Source organism: Haliaeetus albicilla, chromosome 28 (genome assembly GCF_947461875.1).
Source record: "Haliaeetus albicilla chromosome 28, bHalAlb1.1, whole genome shotgun sequence".
Classification (NCBI taxonomy): domain Eukaryota; kingdom Metazoa; phylum Chordata; class Aves; order Accipitriformes; family Accipitridae; genus Haliaeetus; species Haliaeetus albicilla.
This window is the reverse complement of record NC_091510.1, coordinates 14,866,251-14,881,676: the sequence shown is the minus strand read 5'-3', so window position 1 is coordinate 14,881,676 and position 15,426 is coordinate 14,866,251. Positions and strand designations below refer to the sequence as shown.

Genomic DNA, 15,426 nt, shown 5'->3' with positions numbered 1-15,426 from the left:
CAAGCCAAGATGAGAGGTAGTAGTAATATCTCTTTATCGGACAAACTAGTAGAGCTGGAAAAACACATCTTTTTAGCAGGCGAGCCCTATTTTCGCTCTGTATGTGGCCTTATTTCACAAGTCTCGTGCATATAAATTACAGTTCAGTCTTTAATTATTACATACATTAGGCAGGCTCAGAACCTGATTTGGAGCAGTGCATGCCCCGCGAATGAAAATCACCGGATAATGATCTGGCGTATGTATCATTTTCTCATTTTTAATTGTGTAATCCTATGCCATTGTTACTGCGCACCATTAAATACAGAATTATTAACTTCCTTGTGTTTTTCACGGTAACAAACCATTTGGACTTTAACAGCCCTGTCCTCGCCTGCCCTTGAACAGAACCAATATTTTAACCCTCTCTTCCAGGTGATGAGCGCAGAAACGTCGGCCGATCCCTCCTGAAGCGTTTGCAGCCTCCCTTCTCGTCAAACGTGGTGTCCGGACAACACTCGTGCCCAGCGCTGTGTCAGCCCCGAGTCCCTGGTCCCTTCCCAGCCAGGCCCTAAGGAAACGCTCTAACAGCATTCTGCGGTAAAAGCGTTCACCACGGGCCGCCCTGGCACCGCTCGTAGTGGAGGGACGGAGGCTGCTCCCGGCCGGCCGTGCCACTTGTCTTCTTTCCCTCAGCCTCAGGTCTCCTCTTGAAGGAACTTCTGGCCCCCGAAACCCCGACTGCCTGTTGACAGCATGGCGGTCGACGAGGATGAGCGTGAAGGAAAACCCACCCTGAGCCCGTCCCTCAGAAGTCCTTTGGGTCACTGGCGGGTGAAGGGCAGACGGTGAGGCCCAGGCCCCACCATTGACAGAAAACCTCTCCGGCCGCCCTTCCACCTCACCTCCTGGGGTGGCACCCTGCCTCCCGAGCCCCACAGCCCGCTCCCCAGCCCGGGGGGAACGACATCGCCCTCTCCCGCCTCCGCCCGCCTCCCCTCACGTCCCGCGGGGGCGGTTACGGTTACCTCACACCGCCGCTAGGGGGCGGCAGCGCGGGTGGCCCACACCTGCCCCCCCCAACCTCCCTGCGGGCGGTGCGACGGCTGGGCGCATGCGCGGCGGCTGCCCGGCGCCCCGCCTCCCCCCCCCCCCCCCCCCAGGTTTGCTGAGGGGACGCGGTGCGGCGGTCGGTGGCGGCCGGTCTGGCTGGGCTCGGCAGGTACGTGGCGACGCTGCGCGGCCCCGGTGGCGGGAGCGAGGACGGGAGGAGGATGAGGATGAGGATCCCCGGTAACGCCGTCGTACCTACCCGGCGCCGCCTTCCCGGGAGTCTGTGCCCGCCCGGGCGGAGTCGGCGCCGCCGGAGGGGGTTGCCCCTTGTCGGGGTGAGGTGACCGGGCGCGGGCGGGATTCTCCCGTGGTGGGACTCGCCCGCTCGCTGTGGCCGCCCCGGCTGCGGGGGCTGGGGTTGGGGGTTCGTCCCCCACCACGGAAGAACGCGGGGGGGTGGGGGGGGCAGGTGGCGGCCCGGGCCGTGCCGCTGTGGCCGTCTGCGGCGGGAAGGAGCCGCTGGCCCGGTCGCTGCCGGCTCCGTCGGCGTTTGCGTGGGTGCGGAGGGAGCAGCCGGCGGCAGGGATGCGGTTGGTCCCCAAAATCCAAGGGGCAAAACTGGGCAAAAGTAGTTCTCGGGGATCACCCCGGTAAAGCGCCGGTCGCGCTTGCCCCGGGAGAGAGCCGGCAGCGGACAAAGAAGCCGTCGCACGCCCGGAGCCGGCGGCTGGGAGCAGCCCTTGGCCCCTGCGGGTTTGCCGGGGTGGGGAAGAGCGTCCGGGCACGAATGACTACAATGAGGAGGGGGGAGTTGCGAGGAGAGGCTAAGCCGGCGCTGAAGTCTTCTCCTCCGCTCACAGACCCCTCGGCCGGGGGGGAGAGGGGGGGTCAGGGCCGCTCGGTGGGTTCACAAACTTCGTCCCTCTCCGCCGGGGGCTGGGGCGGCTGGAGACGGGAGGGGAGGTCTGCTGTGTGGGACCGGGGAGCTGCGCTCGCCTCTGGCGTTTCTGGTTGCTTTAAGGTCTTCGAGCGATATCGAGGTTAATACCTGGTCGCCGGTAAGTAGTCTTGTAAGCTCTAGTAGTTAAGCAGCAGGGTTTTCCAGTTAACCTTAATTTCGTAATGCTGTTAGGTTAGAGAGTAGGGCTCAGAAAGGAAATTCTGGTTACAAGTTGATTGCGAGTGATGAGCTGTGCAGAAATTTGTGCTGCCTAAGTGGTGATGCTCCACTAGTTGCCCGAGAGTCGCAGGGCTCTGGAAGCAGGAGAACCCCGAGTGGCCAAAGCCTTGATGCCACCCTCCACGCTCCTCTTGCTGACAAAAAGCAACAGGGTTTTCAGCAGTTTGAGAGTGTTGTCTGTTTTGTTTGCAGACAGCGTGCTAAGCTTTATATTGCTCGATTCGTTCACCGTGTTCATTTGTGAGCATGTTCTTAGGAAGTCTTAAAACCAGTGATCTAGATAGCTAAAATAATTAATCTTCCACAGACTTGCTGTAACTGTGAAATTATCAGCTTCTCTTTTGAAGCAGATGTAAGGTTATTCAGTATAGAAGTGTGTATTGGCAGCTACCATCTGTTCAAATATTTGTATTCCTCAGTAAAATACAGGGCAAAACCTAAGGTCTTGTTGCTTTAATATTTTTATTGTTGTTTTTATTATAGATCTGTTTAATGAGTTCTGGGAAGGGTTAAAGTCAGGCCTTCTGTATTTGTGTCTTGGCAGTCATTCATCTGCTGTGCTAGGTTAATGTTACCTAGTGAGCAAAGAAGAATAAATAATTTACCATTCTCATTATGCTTTTAATAAATAACAAATGGGAGTGCACCTCACAGCTGCGACTGAAATGTCCGTCTTGTGACACTATATTTAAAAGGGGAATTTTTTTCCTGTAGGAGAACAGTCACAATAAGCCTTTTGATTATAGACTGCAGCTATCTTCATAGCTTCTATTGACTTGAATTAAAATTCATGTAAAATGCCAGATGAGCTGGTCTCTCAGTGTTCCACTTAAGTTTATGGATTTTTCCCAGAAAAGAAATGTGTACTTTGGATTTTTATTTTTAAGACCCTTTTTAATATGGCATTTAAGATCTTGTCTTACTGTAACTTGACTAACGCTTGTATCAGACACTTTAATTATGCTCAGTAATATGCTAACCATTTTTTTCAGAAGTTAAGAAAATGTTTCTTTACATGCATTTGCTGATACATTTAGAAAGCTTTACATATCATGAAAATTGTGATCATTTTTACTTAAGTTTACTAATTGAGTATTTTCAGTGTTAACTGAAAATGAGAGGGTCTTTGGGTCCAAGTCTTGGCAAGAAAGAGACTGTAGTCACAGTCACTGCCATCAGACTTAAACCTGAGGTGGAATTGTGAAGTTGTTGCCAAGATAAGGCAGAACAACGCTCTGCCTTAAAAAGAACAGTGTCTGCAAAGATAATCATATTTGCAGTTAAATTAACTTGGTGTAAAGAGTCTTTGTGAACCGACAGCATTCTTTGAATGTTTGTTTTCAATAAAAGTTTGCAGTATTCTACCTTGCAAAGCACTGATTTTTCTCTTTAGTAAGAGGTGTACTAGCTACCAGACTCTAAACCATGTTTATTTATAGGTTTCACAAGCACTTCATAAATATAGGTCCTTGAATCTTGTGTGCTGCTTGTTTCTGTAAGAGACGCTTGCTGTCTGCACCTGTATTTTTTTAGTTGAAGATATCTCTATAGTAAAGTTTTCAAAAGAGATTTCTTTAATCATCAGTTCAGCAAAACAAAAATTCTTTTAACTTTATAAAATCTCGCTATCAAATAGACTACATGTCTCTCTTCAAACAATGTGAAATAGTGTTTTGAATGCCTAACATGAGAGTAAAGAGAGAAGTCCCACATCATAGCATTATATGACAACACTAGTGGGAATGCAATAAAAAAATATTCTCACGTTGAACCAAGTGTGGTTTTGCTAGCTCTTGAATTCTGTAGACTTGCCTAACTTACAATTTACCTTCTATTTACCATCTTGGCTAATTTACCATCTGTTGGTAAATATGTAGTGTAAAGTCATTTGCAAATAAAAGTAGACTACGTAAAGACTTGAGTAGTACAATGCTTTCTTTTCTCTCGTATCTTACTGGCTCAGAAAAAACATTTGTTGCGTGTTTGGGCTCCTGAAGCAGAAATTTCTATCGTAATTGCAAAATTGTAAAGGTGAGAATTGTTTTTTGCAAGCCCTAAGGGAATTCCTCTGCCAAATCTTGAATTGTGTTTGTGCGATGAACTGGCATTGATAACAGTGTTTGAACTTGCTTGAATTCTGTGGGTAAGCTTAAATACAAAACAGATTAGGGAGAAAAAAAAAAAATCCACCGAGCTTCTTTGTCCCCTGCCAATATCTGATGAATATCTCACACTAGATACTTTAAATTAGTGTCCATATATGCTGTACAAGAATTTTACTTTTTAAACTGCCTGCTTGCACCTGATAGGTCTAGGTATGGAGTAGCAGTACTTAATTGAACTTCTTTAAAAGGTATTTATTAGTCTAGTACTCTAATTCCCTACTGAGTTCTTTAGAGCTTAAAACATATTAAAACAGACTGTATAATGCCAAATATTTCAAAACTTTTTTTTTAAGCCCACTGAGAAGAATGCAGGCCCAGTGGTGGGCTAATGCCAGTCCTTTTGAGGAACTGCTGCAAAAAATCCACTTTCCTATCCCCTGCCAAATTAACTGAAGCAGACGTTGGAGTCTAATAAAGGGAGTCCTTGAGACTTTATTACATTTTGAAAGGCCTGCTGTGTGAAGATTAAAATGCTATACCTAATAGGCACCTTTTTTGGTAAATGCTAACTAGAATTTACTTTTCATCAGAAAGTTTAGAAACAGTAACTTGTTTTTCCTTATGTGATTTTTTTCTTTTCCACTTGAGCAGGTAACCGTTCTGTTGTGATGGTGCTCTTTACTATTAAAGCTAAAAATGAGATTTTTGATATGTGAAATGTTTGGTGCTGGCGCTGGTTTTAAATGGGCTATAACAATTAGGAGATTGTTTAAGTTGTCATCTTCAACCTTCATTGTATTTAAAAGCAATCTGTGAAAGACAAACTCCAGAGTTTGTAGTAGGTGGTTTTTGCCAATACTTTTTTTTTTTTTCAGAAGAAAACAAACCACAATAAGTTACTACTTTTCAGGGAGCTTTTTAGTATTTAGTTATTGACTGCTTTGATTCAGACAAGTAGCTGAACCCCTCTTAGAGTAATAACAAGAAAATTAGATTAAGCATTTTGATTTGACTGCTGTTGAAAGTGTTCACAGTTCTTGATTGCTGTTAGAAGCTATAGAAACATGTTAAACTGACTGCTGTTAAACTGATTTCTTCATAGTATGTTTTCATTTAATATTAGATAAAATAGCAGATTAGAGCATCGTTTTGTCGTGAAGTTATGTGGGTAGTCAGCAGTGCAAGTGTGGCAGCGGAGAGGTAATAAAAAGCTGCAGCATTTTGACAGCTTCCACCAAATTTGCGTTATTTCCAGATGAAAGTGTAAGGAAATTAATTTATTTTGTTATTTCATCCTGATTTATTACGCTGCTTGAATTTTGTACATCATCCAAATTGCATACTATCAAGACGAAAATAATCATGTATTTGGTAGGCACTAATGCTACTCCAAGCTTTCACCATATATTAATGTGGTAGAAAAAGTATTAAGAAATGTCACGATTTTATTCTAATAAGTGTGCTGCCCTGAAATGTCAGAATATCAGCTTTTGTTCACAGTAGCAGTATTACTACTAAAGAGTGCTGTGTCAACACTGTGGATTTTTACACACTGTCAGCTTGGCTCCTAGTAAAGCTATCTGCTTACCATGTGCTTCATGTTCCTTCACAGCAAGGCTGTTCATTGCTGCCTTAGTCAATAATACGAACCCCCTCGCAAGCCTTACCCAAGCCTGTAGTGTTTAATGATGCGGAAATTTAATGTGCTTTTTTCCCCTCCTTTTGTTTATCATTACTTTGAAGAGTTCTTTCCCAAAAGAGAGCTTTTATTTTTAGGACCGCCTAGCTTTTTGCATGTGTTTGGTTTCATTAATGCAAAACGTGTGTTCAGCTGATGTCTTGGTAACAACGTAATGGTGTTGTGAATCTTGAAACGGAGATATTTAATATGAGCTGCTCTGTCTTGTATGGGTGGTGTATCCAGCTTATGCCTGCTCACTGCTAAGTGAGAAGTAATGCTAGGAAGGAAAAAAGTTGTGAATGGAAAGTGTTTTACACAGATGGTATGCTTACGAGTGCCCATTTGACAGGCTATGGGAAAAGTTTAGCTGAGGGACTTTATTTTCAGCTCTTTTAGGAATAACTTGTATAACTTTTTTACCTACTGTATCAGAAAGAGCTTGTTTTTTGATAACTGAGAAGTTATGCATGGATTTATTTACTCATAAATCTCTGTTTAGGCTGAGATTGATATTTAAAGTATGACCGGAGTGATAGTCTTGTAAATAAAAAATTCCATAATCTTTTGGGATTTGTTTTTTCTTTTTTTCTGACTATTAAAAGCACTGCAAGATATAGGCAGGTTAGGTAGAAAAGCTGTAGGAAAGGAGTTAAATGGAACATTTCTCATAGGAGTAGGAGCATGTAGGTAGGATGGATTTTTTTTTTTAATTTCCTTTTAATTCTTTTTTTTTTTTTTTTTTTTTACAAACATACCACTTTGCTTGGTGTAGATTGATGTGATGGTCCTGAGCTAGAAATGCATTTGAACATTTGGAACGCATTAAGCAGGCTTCTAATCATTTTTCTCTGTGTGAGTCAGTGTGACTTTCTGCACTTCATAACGTAGCTGAACTTTTGTAAATTATCATAAAGGTAGGGAATGGTGCATCTTTGAGCCTGTCGCTTACTTGATGTACTTAAAGTTTTTGCTCCAAACAGCCCTGAGATTTGTGCAGAAATAGTAAAATACATTAAAAACTGACAAATAAGTTTTTCCTGAGCCTTTTTTCCCTTGGAAATGGCTAAATAATGTTTTTTAAAAATCAGTTTGGGGGAAAAAACCCCCAAATTTCATAGAAAATTTCAGCCCAATGAGGTATGCAACTGAAAACGACCAGTGGTACTGGTGATGTGAAATACTGTGGTACCACTATTGAACATCCAGTCAGATTGTGAGTTTTCAGTGGAACTAGGAACATGTCTTTCAAACTAGTCAACAGAGGGGAAGATGTGGCAGAAGAGTTGTTCCCATTTTGCTCTTAGCTAGGTTCTCAATCTTTGCTTCTCTTGGATGGTTTTTGGTGCACTTTCCTAGGTGCTGTAGGCATAGAAAAGGAGAGGCATCCAGGCAGCCTTTCTACATCCCTGTTCAGAAGCCTGCATCTTCTGTTAATTGTGAAGACTGGAATCCAAAGAATCAGGAATGTAGAGACACCTTCATGGTGTTGCCAGTATAGTAGTATTGGGTATGGCTTGCTTGGTCATCAAAAAAGAGAGTGGTGGGAACAATGAAAGCGAATGTGTTTGTGTAGATGTGAGCCCGAGTTTGAGACTGGCCAGATAGGTGTTTTTCAGCTGGGCTGATGAACCTTAAAGAACTGTTTCTGCAATTTTATTTTTTTCAAGATGGCAGTGTTTTAGCTTATTAAATGTAAAACAATGACATGTAATAGTTGCCCTATAGAGCTGAAAACATTTTTGAAATTTAACCTTGAAGAAATGTCCTGTAGCTCTGGAAGTCCCTTCATTTTAATTTCTTGACTCAACAGTCTTTATTTTTATCATCACTTAGAGCATGTAATTATAATGCTTATAACAGTTAAGAAGAACTATAGGGAAAACAAACAAGAATATTTTTCAAACTTACTTAAACTCAAAAATAAGCTGTTCATCTCTGTGTTATGGCAGAAAAGCTCCAAAGCACAAAACTGACAGTGTTTTTCTGTGTAAATCATGTTTGTGCAACTGCTGTTGATAGTTCAAAATAAAACAAATTTCTGTGTGAAATTGTCTGCAGAAACCACCCCACCCCCCCGCAAAGTCCTTTTTATTCTTGTAAGGTACTTTTTGTCCCTTAAGTCTGGGTAGTTTCTTAGAGGTGGTTGATTTTGGTTTTTTTGTGGCAGCAATTAACAGAGACAGAGAAAAATTAGTAACATACTCTTTCTGTCTGAACAAATGAATTTTTGACATGTACCTGATAATGTGGAAAAGCAACTTGTTTAACATGGATGTATACACAGTACAATACTTGAGGCAAAACAGTTTTGAACAGTGTTCTCTGAGTTTAAGATGAGCAAAAAGTACTGATGTAAATAAAACATTACTGCATATGCTAATTTGGGGATTCCATTCTTTGTGTTTTCCTGTGTGCTTTATGAAGTAGCTAATGAACTGGACCTATGTGTAAGTAGATGGCATCATCTCTTCATGGGCCATCATCTTTCTAGATCTTCTCTCTGCCTTGTCTTTTCAATTGTAAGATCCAAGCAGATTTCTCTGTAAAATGCAATGTATTCTCTCATTTAGATGCTATGGTTTGTTTTTTGCATGTTAAGTACCTTTGTGAAGCCTTAATTTTCTCTATATTTATATAACATGGAAAATGTTTTTTGCAGTGAATAATCACTGCTAAGTAATTCCTTCACAAATTTCTCCATACTACTTTCAATTTTTAGTTTTGAATCATGCAAAGATTTTTGTGATCTCTGATAAGCTGCTGGAAAATAGCTTTCTGTTAGGGCTTGTAAAATTCATGTGTTGTACTTGTTTTGTGTTGATCTTCTGAAAAACATAGGGAATTAAAAAAAAAAAAAAAAAAAAAGAAACCCAAACTAAAAGATACTGTCAGTTGAATTGCCTATTCATAGTACTCTTTTACCTGTAATATATTTTTGGTATGATACTTAGTCACAATTGTTGTTATCACTTAATCATGTGATGTATTAAATACACATCATCATACTTCATGAGAAGTCTTATCGGCTAGTTCTGCCATTCCAGTGAACTGTTACAAGATCAGATGTGTAATTTAACCAAAATCACTATGGACTGTAACTTATTTAAAGGTTCACTGATTTCTGTCTCTAGATCATTTGCTTCACTGAGATTAAAAGTCAAAGCTTTAGGTTTTTAATTTTTTTTTTTACTGGTTCCCAGGGCTCCCCTTCTTTTATGAATATAATATATTTGTGTTTTGGTACAAAACAGCTCTAGGCTATATTAAAGATGACTTTGTTTTATGATATAGAGCATGTTCTTCATTTCATCATCCCATTTAGAGGCAAAGTCTGTTATTAGATCTTCTGCACTCAGCAGTCCAATGTATGGAAAAAAATTGGTGGTTGAAGTTCATACTTTTGCAAGATTAGTCCAGAGTTTCCATTATATGATGAAGTATTCTGAACATATTTGTCTGAGTGGTTTTTTAAGTCAAATAGTTGTCAGCTATAATTAAATATTTCCTGTTTGCATTCTGATAATGTGATTATTTAATTCAGGGTTTCATATGATGAGGCTTTTATTATGGCCAGTGACCCCTTGGAAGGCTTTCATGAAGTGAACCTCGCTTCGCCTACTACACCAGATCTTCTTGGAGTAAATGAGCCAGGGACTCAGGAACAAACTACCTCACCCGGTGTTATCTACCGACCGCATCCTTCAGTTGTGTCCTCCACACCAATCCAACCCAATGCATTAAATGTTTCTGACCTTCCCACACAACCTGTTTATTCATCTCCCAGACAACTGAATTGTGGTGAAGTATCAGGTGTCAGGTAAGTTCTCTGTGTCTTTTTATTTAAATTGCTGATGTTTGTTGCATATAAACTGTTTGCTTTACTAAAGATAGTATTTTAATATTACTTACAATGTTATAATATTAAATTGTGTCCATAATGGTACATTCAACACCACTACTGCCATTTCTAAAATATTTCTTCTTAATGTATTATATAAATAAAAAATATATCACTCTCTTTACAGCATCAATGTTACCGACGCAGTACTTTGTTCTACCTCTGGACCCCAGGGTGGGTCATTCAATCACAATAATTCCAGAAAGGAGAGCAATAACGTAGAGAGAGAGTTTTTGCAGGGTGCTACAGTAGCAGATGTTGCTGAAGGAAATGAAGATATTTTTGGGTTGAGTACAGACAGTTTATCTCACTTACGGAGCCCATCTGTACTGGAAGTAAGAGAAAAGGGCTATGAACGATTGAAAGAAGAACTTGCAAAAGCTCAGAGGGTAAGGCTCGTTGTCTTGTCTCCTCCTGCTTTTTCTCTCTTCAAAGTGGTTCTAATATTGCAGAATGATAGATGGGCCAGAAGGTGCAGTCTGAGTCTGCTCATTTCTTATAGAATTATTAGGATGTAATTGTTTTATGTAAAGTTTTCTGAATGTGTGCAGTGCTAATGGTTTAGAATTATTCCTTGATAATGTTTTTTTCTAGCTACTTAACCATGGAAAGCTTTTGCTGCAATATCTGGTTAAAAATGCTTTTTCTTTGAAATGTAGACCATTCCTTCATTCTGACATTTGAGAATAGGAGTAATTTTCTGTCATTCCATTGTTACCGTATAAGTATTTATAGATGCTGATTATATACCTCTCGAGTCTTCTTTCTCCTAGAGTATAAAAGTGTAGCATGTGTCATGGAATGTGCTTTAGAACAAGGGTGCTTGTGATGTTTCATAGGGGAATGCCTGCATAGGAAAGAAGCAATAAAGGTGTTGCTGGTCTTTAGAGTACTGTTACACCACACTTGAAATTGAATATGGATACCTTTGAAGACTCTGTGGCTCAATTCATTAATATTTGTAAAGCGCTTTGTCTTGTTTGGATGGATGGTGCTATATAAATGCAAAGCCATTATTTATCATTTTAACATCCCTCTGTGCTTAAACTTTGGAGTAGATTTTGTGCTATTTGTATCTGTGTCCTTTCCTCTCCTCTACATGATTCTATTCTTTAGATTTAAGCTCATCTTATCTTGTGTTTGAACTTGTTTTCCTCTGTCTGTTACCTCATCTTGTTGAACGTAGTCATCATTTCTGTCATAGTTGCATTTGCCCTTGTTAATGTGAATCTTGAATATGGATTCTGACATCACTTCTTCTGTTGATTATTTTATTGCTGACTAGTTGCTTCCTTTGCTAATGTGTTCGTTTTACTTGGCATTTGACCACTGAAAGGAAACATTAACCTGGGTTAAGTTTGAGGACCTTGCATGTGAATATATAATCCTAGCAGTTAAACTTGGAACCTTAGAAAGCAAGAACAAATTAAAGTTTAAACTTTAGAAGAGCTCTTCCAGCTCCTGACAGTATACCAAAATACAGCTAACATACTTGAAAACGACAACTCAGATCTGCTGCTGTTACCTTGGGATTACCTGAAAATCGTAACTCCAGTGTATACCACTTTGTCTCTTACCAGTTGAAGTGTTTCCCATTTCACTCCGAAATTTGTTAAGGTCATTTTCAAGGAAATTGCATTAAGGCTGCTAGGACATACTAACTGCATGTTCTGTATTTTCACACCCTTTGGGTCTTCTTAACAAAAGCAATTCAGCACTAACTTGAGACTGTTGATGTCAGAGTTCTTGCTAATTCTCAACCCATCAGGTTGATTCTTATCAGTGATGGATAACTTCTTTGTCTGCTTGTCTTCCTAAACTTGCACTGTTTCAGAGTTGCTCAGTTAACACAGGAGTCACAGCAGGAGTCTTTACAGACTGTACAACAATAAACCCTATTCCTTCTGTAATATCTACTTTGTTCTACTTCCTGCATGAGCACTAGTTTTTTCTACCCCTAATTCGTCTCTGATAGCTTTTTTCCAAAGGTCATGGCTGTTCACATAGGGCTGTGCCCACTCTGCAGTATTCAGTATGTCACGCAGTCTTTAAACTTTCATTTCCAAGTATATTCACTTTTGCTGATGTGTACTTGTTTAAAAATCTGTAGATACAATTAACAGGTAGTGCCTGTGTATAGCTGGTTGTTTTTTGCATAGTGTATTTAAATTCTCTGTAAGTCTCTGTGCTGTTTATTAGGAACAGTGAGAAAAATGAGAATTACAATTTGCACTTGAATTTTGTGAGCTCATTGAGCCTGGAAACCTTACAGACTACAGACTTTCCAGGAGTGAACAAAGTAAACACAAATTTGATATCTTGCTTTTGTCATTTGTTTCAAATTTCTTACCCAAACTGTATGCTATTGTAATATGCATTAAAGGTTGATTTGAATTTGTTGCAGTTGTGATCAGAAAGAGAACTAGAAAGGAAATAGAAATTTTGAAGCTTGGGGATCCACTATCTGTGGGTTTTGTTTTTTTTTTTTTTAATGTCTCTGCTTGGAGTGCAACTTTCTTCTTAATATGCTCTCATTTTTTTATATTGGAGAATATATGTATGGCATGTAATTGCTAGTCATTTAAGTATGGTTCTTGAAGAAATTATTCAGGAACAGAATAAATATTTTCTTCTTTTTTTTTTTTCTCCTTTGTGTATACCTTATATTTCTTAAGACCTCAGACTTCACTTCTCAAAATGAACAGCATTGCTGGCAAAATTGTTAAAAAAAAGTCTTTCAAAAATTTGTTTCTTGATAAGAGGAAATACACTTTCTACTTCAGTCTAGTTTGGTTACAGCACCAGAACATGTTATAAGATTGGGAGAAGGGTTGGGTCAGAAGTAACAGCAGGGCAGCATTCTATACTAATGGAGCATGTAAGATTGGACATACTTTTGTCTTAAAATGCCCCCTTAATTAAAATGACATAGATTTTTCACTCTTTGTTGAGACCATTCAGGTCATTTTTGCTTATTTTTTTCACTGAAGATGTAATTTCTGGCTATATTCTGTAAAGTGGAGCTGAACCTCTCTCCTTGTGTTGCTACCCTTTTAAAGCAGCATCACGAAAACAGAAGGTGTTAAAAGGCTTAGTGATTCAGTGCCTGGGACCTTATCTCCTCATGACTCTATGAATTTGCATTTTTTCTGCCATGTTTGGATTGAGTTGTGTCACCGTGGTTACTGAAGGTAGATTAACCAGATGTAGATAACATCTTAGAGAATAGTGATGGTATTTTGATATATGGTATTTCTTGATGTGCAAGTTTAGTGAAGTCCTTGCAAAGGAATACCTTCTGTTTTTCATCTTATTTAACCAGCATGTTGCATGTATTTTGGATAGCTTGCTTGTAGTTTCTGAGCTATGGCAGTTTGTAGTCATGTTTTCCTTGAATTTTTGTGTGATTTGGCCCTGAAGTTACTTCCTCATCAATCGGACTGTCAATATAATGATGTCATCCATGACTGCAGAAGGAAACTTGGGGGTTTTTGTTGATATGTTTTCTCTTGAAGTGTTGAAATTATGAGCTGTCACTGATGGTTAGCCCCCTTCTTTGATGAGGAAAGAGCAGTCTACCAGAGATGAGGGTTGCAAATACTGTATTCACTTTGAGAATGAATTCCATGCTTCCCACGGGCTTTAGAGTAAGATCTGTAAGCTTGTCGGTAACAAGTAAAACCAGTTTGACTTTTTGTAGTAGAAATCTGAATTACTGATATTTCCCCAGTAGAGTAAAACTGAGGGTTTTTTCCATGCTGATAGAGTGATTCTTGAGAAAGAGGTGACATTACAGAATGTGGTATTGTAGACTTCAATGTAGTTTAAGAACTGGATCCTCAGATCTAGATTTTTCTTTCAAAGGCTTCAATTTCTGTATGCATTCTTCATCTCAAACAACCCGAGTGTTACAATTTGATCTCTTGTCTTCAGATCTTGTGTGTTGATACAGGATTTGAAGTAGATTTTTATTTTTTCCATTATTCTGCCTGTATCGTCAAAGCATCCAATGTAACAGAGGCTATTGCCATTATTATAGTGTTTCTGCGCAGGCTAATGCTGGCAGTTAAATCTATTTTTCCACAGTAAACATAACATTTTAAAACTCTGCATGAATTAATGAATAGATTCACAATAACTACCCAGGAATTCTAGTATTACTGTACAGAACATTCAGCATTTTTAAATTTCTGTTGTCATTTGCTTATAAGTTAACAAACAAAAAAAATGAGGATGCTCCAGAATAATATACTATCTCACAACTCCACTGAAGAGCATGCTTTCAAGCTTTTCTACAACAAAGTTGCAGTTGAATTGTAAGGCCACTGGCTTGTGGTTGTTAAAGATGGGTTGGTTCCTGAAGGTGTTTCAGTGGTTCCTTGCTCTACTTGAGTGATGAAAGTTTTCAGTTTCCACACCTCTGACTGATGCTGTTGTAGTAGTATATCGTAGGCATAGAAAGTTTCTGAGGCACGTGGAAAACTACATGCAAGCAAAACGGAAGCGTCTTCACCCACACCATAAGATGATGATTCAATAGTTTGTGAAATGCTCTTACCTCTGAAAAGATTTTCTGGACCTTCTCTCACGTTTAAACACCCTTGTAAATGTGGTTGCAATGGACTGATTTTTATGTAGCTTGTTTAACTTGGGTGCTGAGTGAAGACCAGTCATATAGAAATATATACTAATATAAATACAAACTTTTTTGACAACTTCAGAATTCAGCAATATATCACAGTTCTGATTTTAGGTGATATCTGTAGAAAATCTCTGGTCTTTCTGGGGTCTTCCACATCTAGTTCTGACTGGGTTAAATTGCTGAACTAGATATGGGATGATTTTCTTTCTAGAATTTAAAATATGAATGGTTTTGAAGCAGTAATTTGCATTCCTTATCTCACTGGTTCTTTCTAAAGACCCGCCTTGTAGTCTTGTCTGTGAAGATCAAAGTGAAATAAGCAAGAATACAACTCTTTGATACAGGATTTTTTTTTTCCATTTTTAAGATTTTTTTTTTTTCCATGCAAGTTAAATTTTTCTTATTTGCCTACTTCAGTAACTGTGTGTTGTGCTTTACACTAGCTTATCTTTTTCGTGTAGTTACTTTTTCAGAACAGTAATGTGGGAAGGACTGCAGCATGGATGGTTAGTCTAGCACATGCAGTTGTCTTTTCTGCTGCTATATTGTGAATGGCTGGGAAGTCTCCAGTAATGCCTTTAAGACATAGGCAGTAGTAATGTTTCTAATAACTGCTAAGCTTTTTGCTTTGGGCACTTTTTATTTCTACCCTGCTTCAAAAATCCGAGCTATTAAACTTGCTTGGCAAAATATTGTGTTATATTATGCTCCTCTTGAATCGTGTCATGGAAGCTTGCCCAGTGTTTGACAAATCTACCTAAGCAGCCATGCATAGTAGACTGCTTGGTGTTGTCTCCTTTTTGTTTTCATTACGCAGCTTTACTTGTCTACCTAAATTTTAATCTAAACCCCCCTAATCTTTCCAGTTGCAGGCAAAACTGTAACCAT

At 39.7% G+C, this 15,426-nt stretch overlaps 1 protein-coding gene across 5 annotated transcripts in view; it reads left to right on the top strand.

The window, feature by feature from the left end:
• Nucleotides 1-1,087: 1,087 nt before the first annotated feature.
• The window catches only part of RAB3IP (RAB3A interacting protein), a 34,302-nt gene continuing 19,963 nt past the window's right edge, over nt 1,088-15,426 (top strand). For 2 of the 5 annotated variants that reach the window (XM_069773623.1, XM_069773621.1), the window contains exons 1-3: nt 1,088-1,201; nt 9,540-9,815; nt 10,024-10,285. In XM_069773623.1, coding sequence (XP_069629724.1) covers nt 9,565-9,815; nt 10,024-10,285 — 513 coding nt within the window. In that variant the 5' untranslated portion in view covers nt 1,088-1,201; nt 9,540-9,564. Of the gene's footprint in view, nt 1,202-9,539; nt 9,816-10,023; nt 10,286-15,426 lie in introns of those variants that run through there. The other 3 variants (XM_069773622.1, XM_069773626.1, XM_069773625.1) reach the window with 3 other exon arrangements.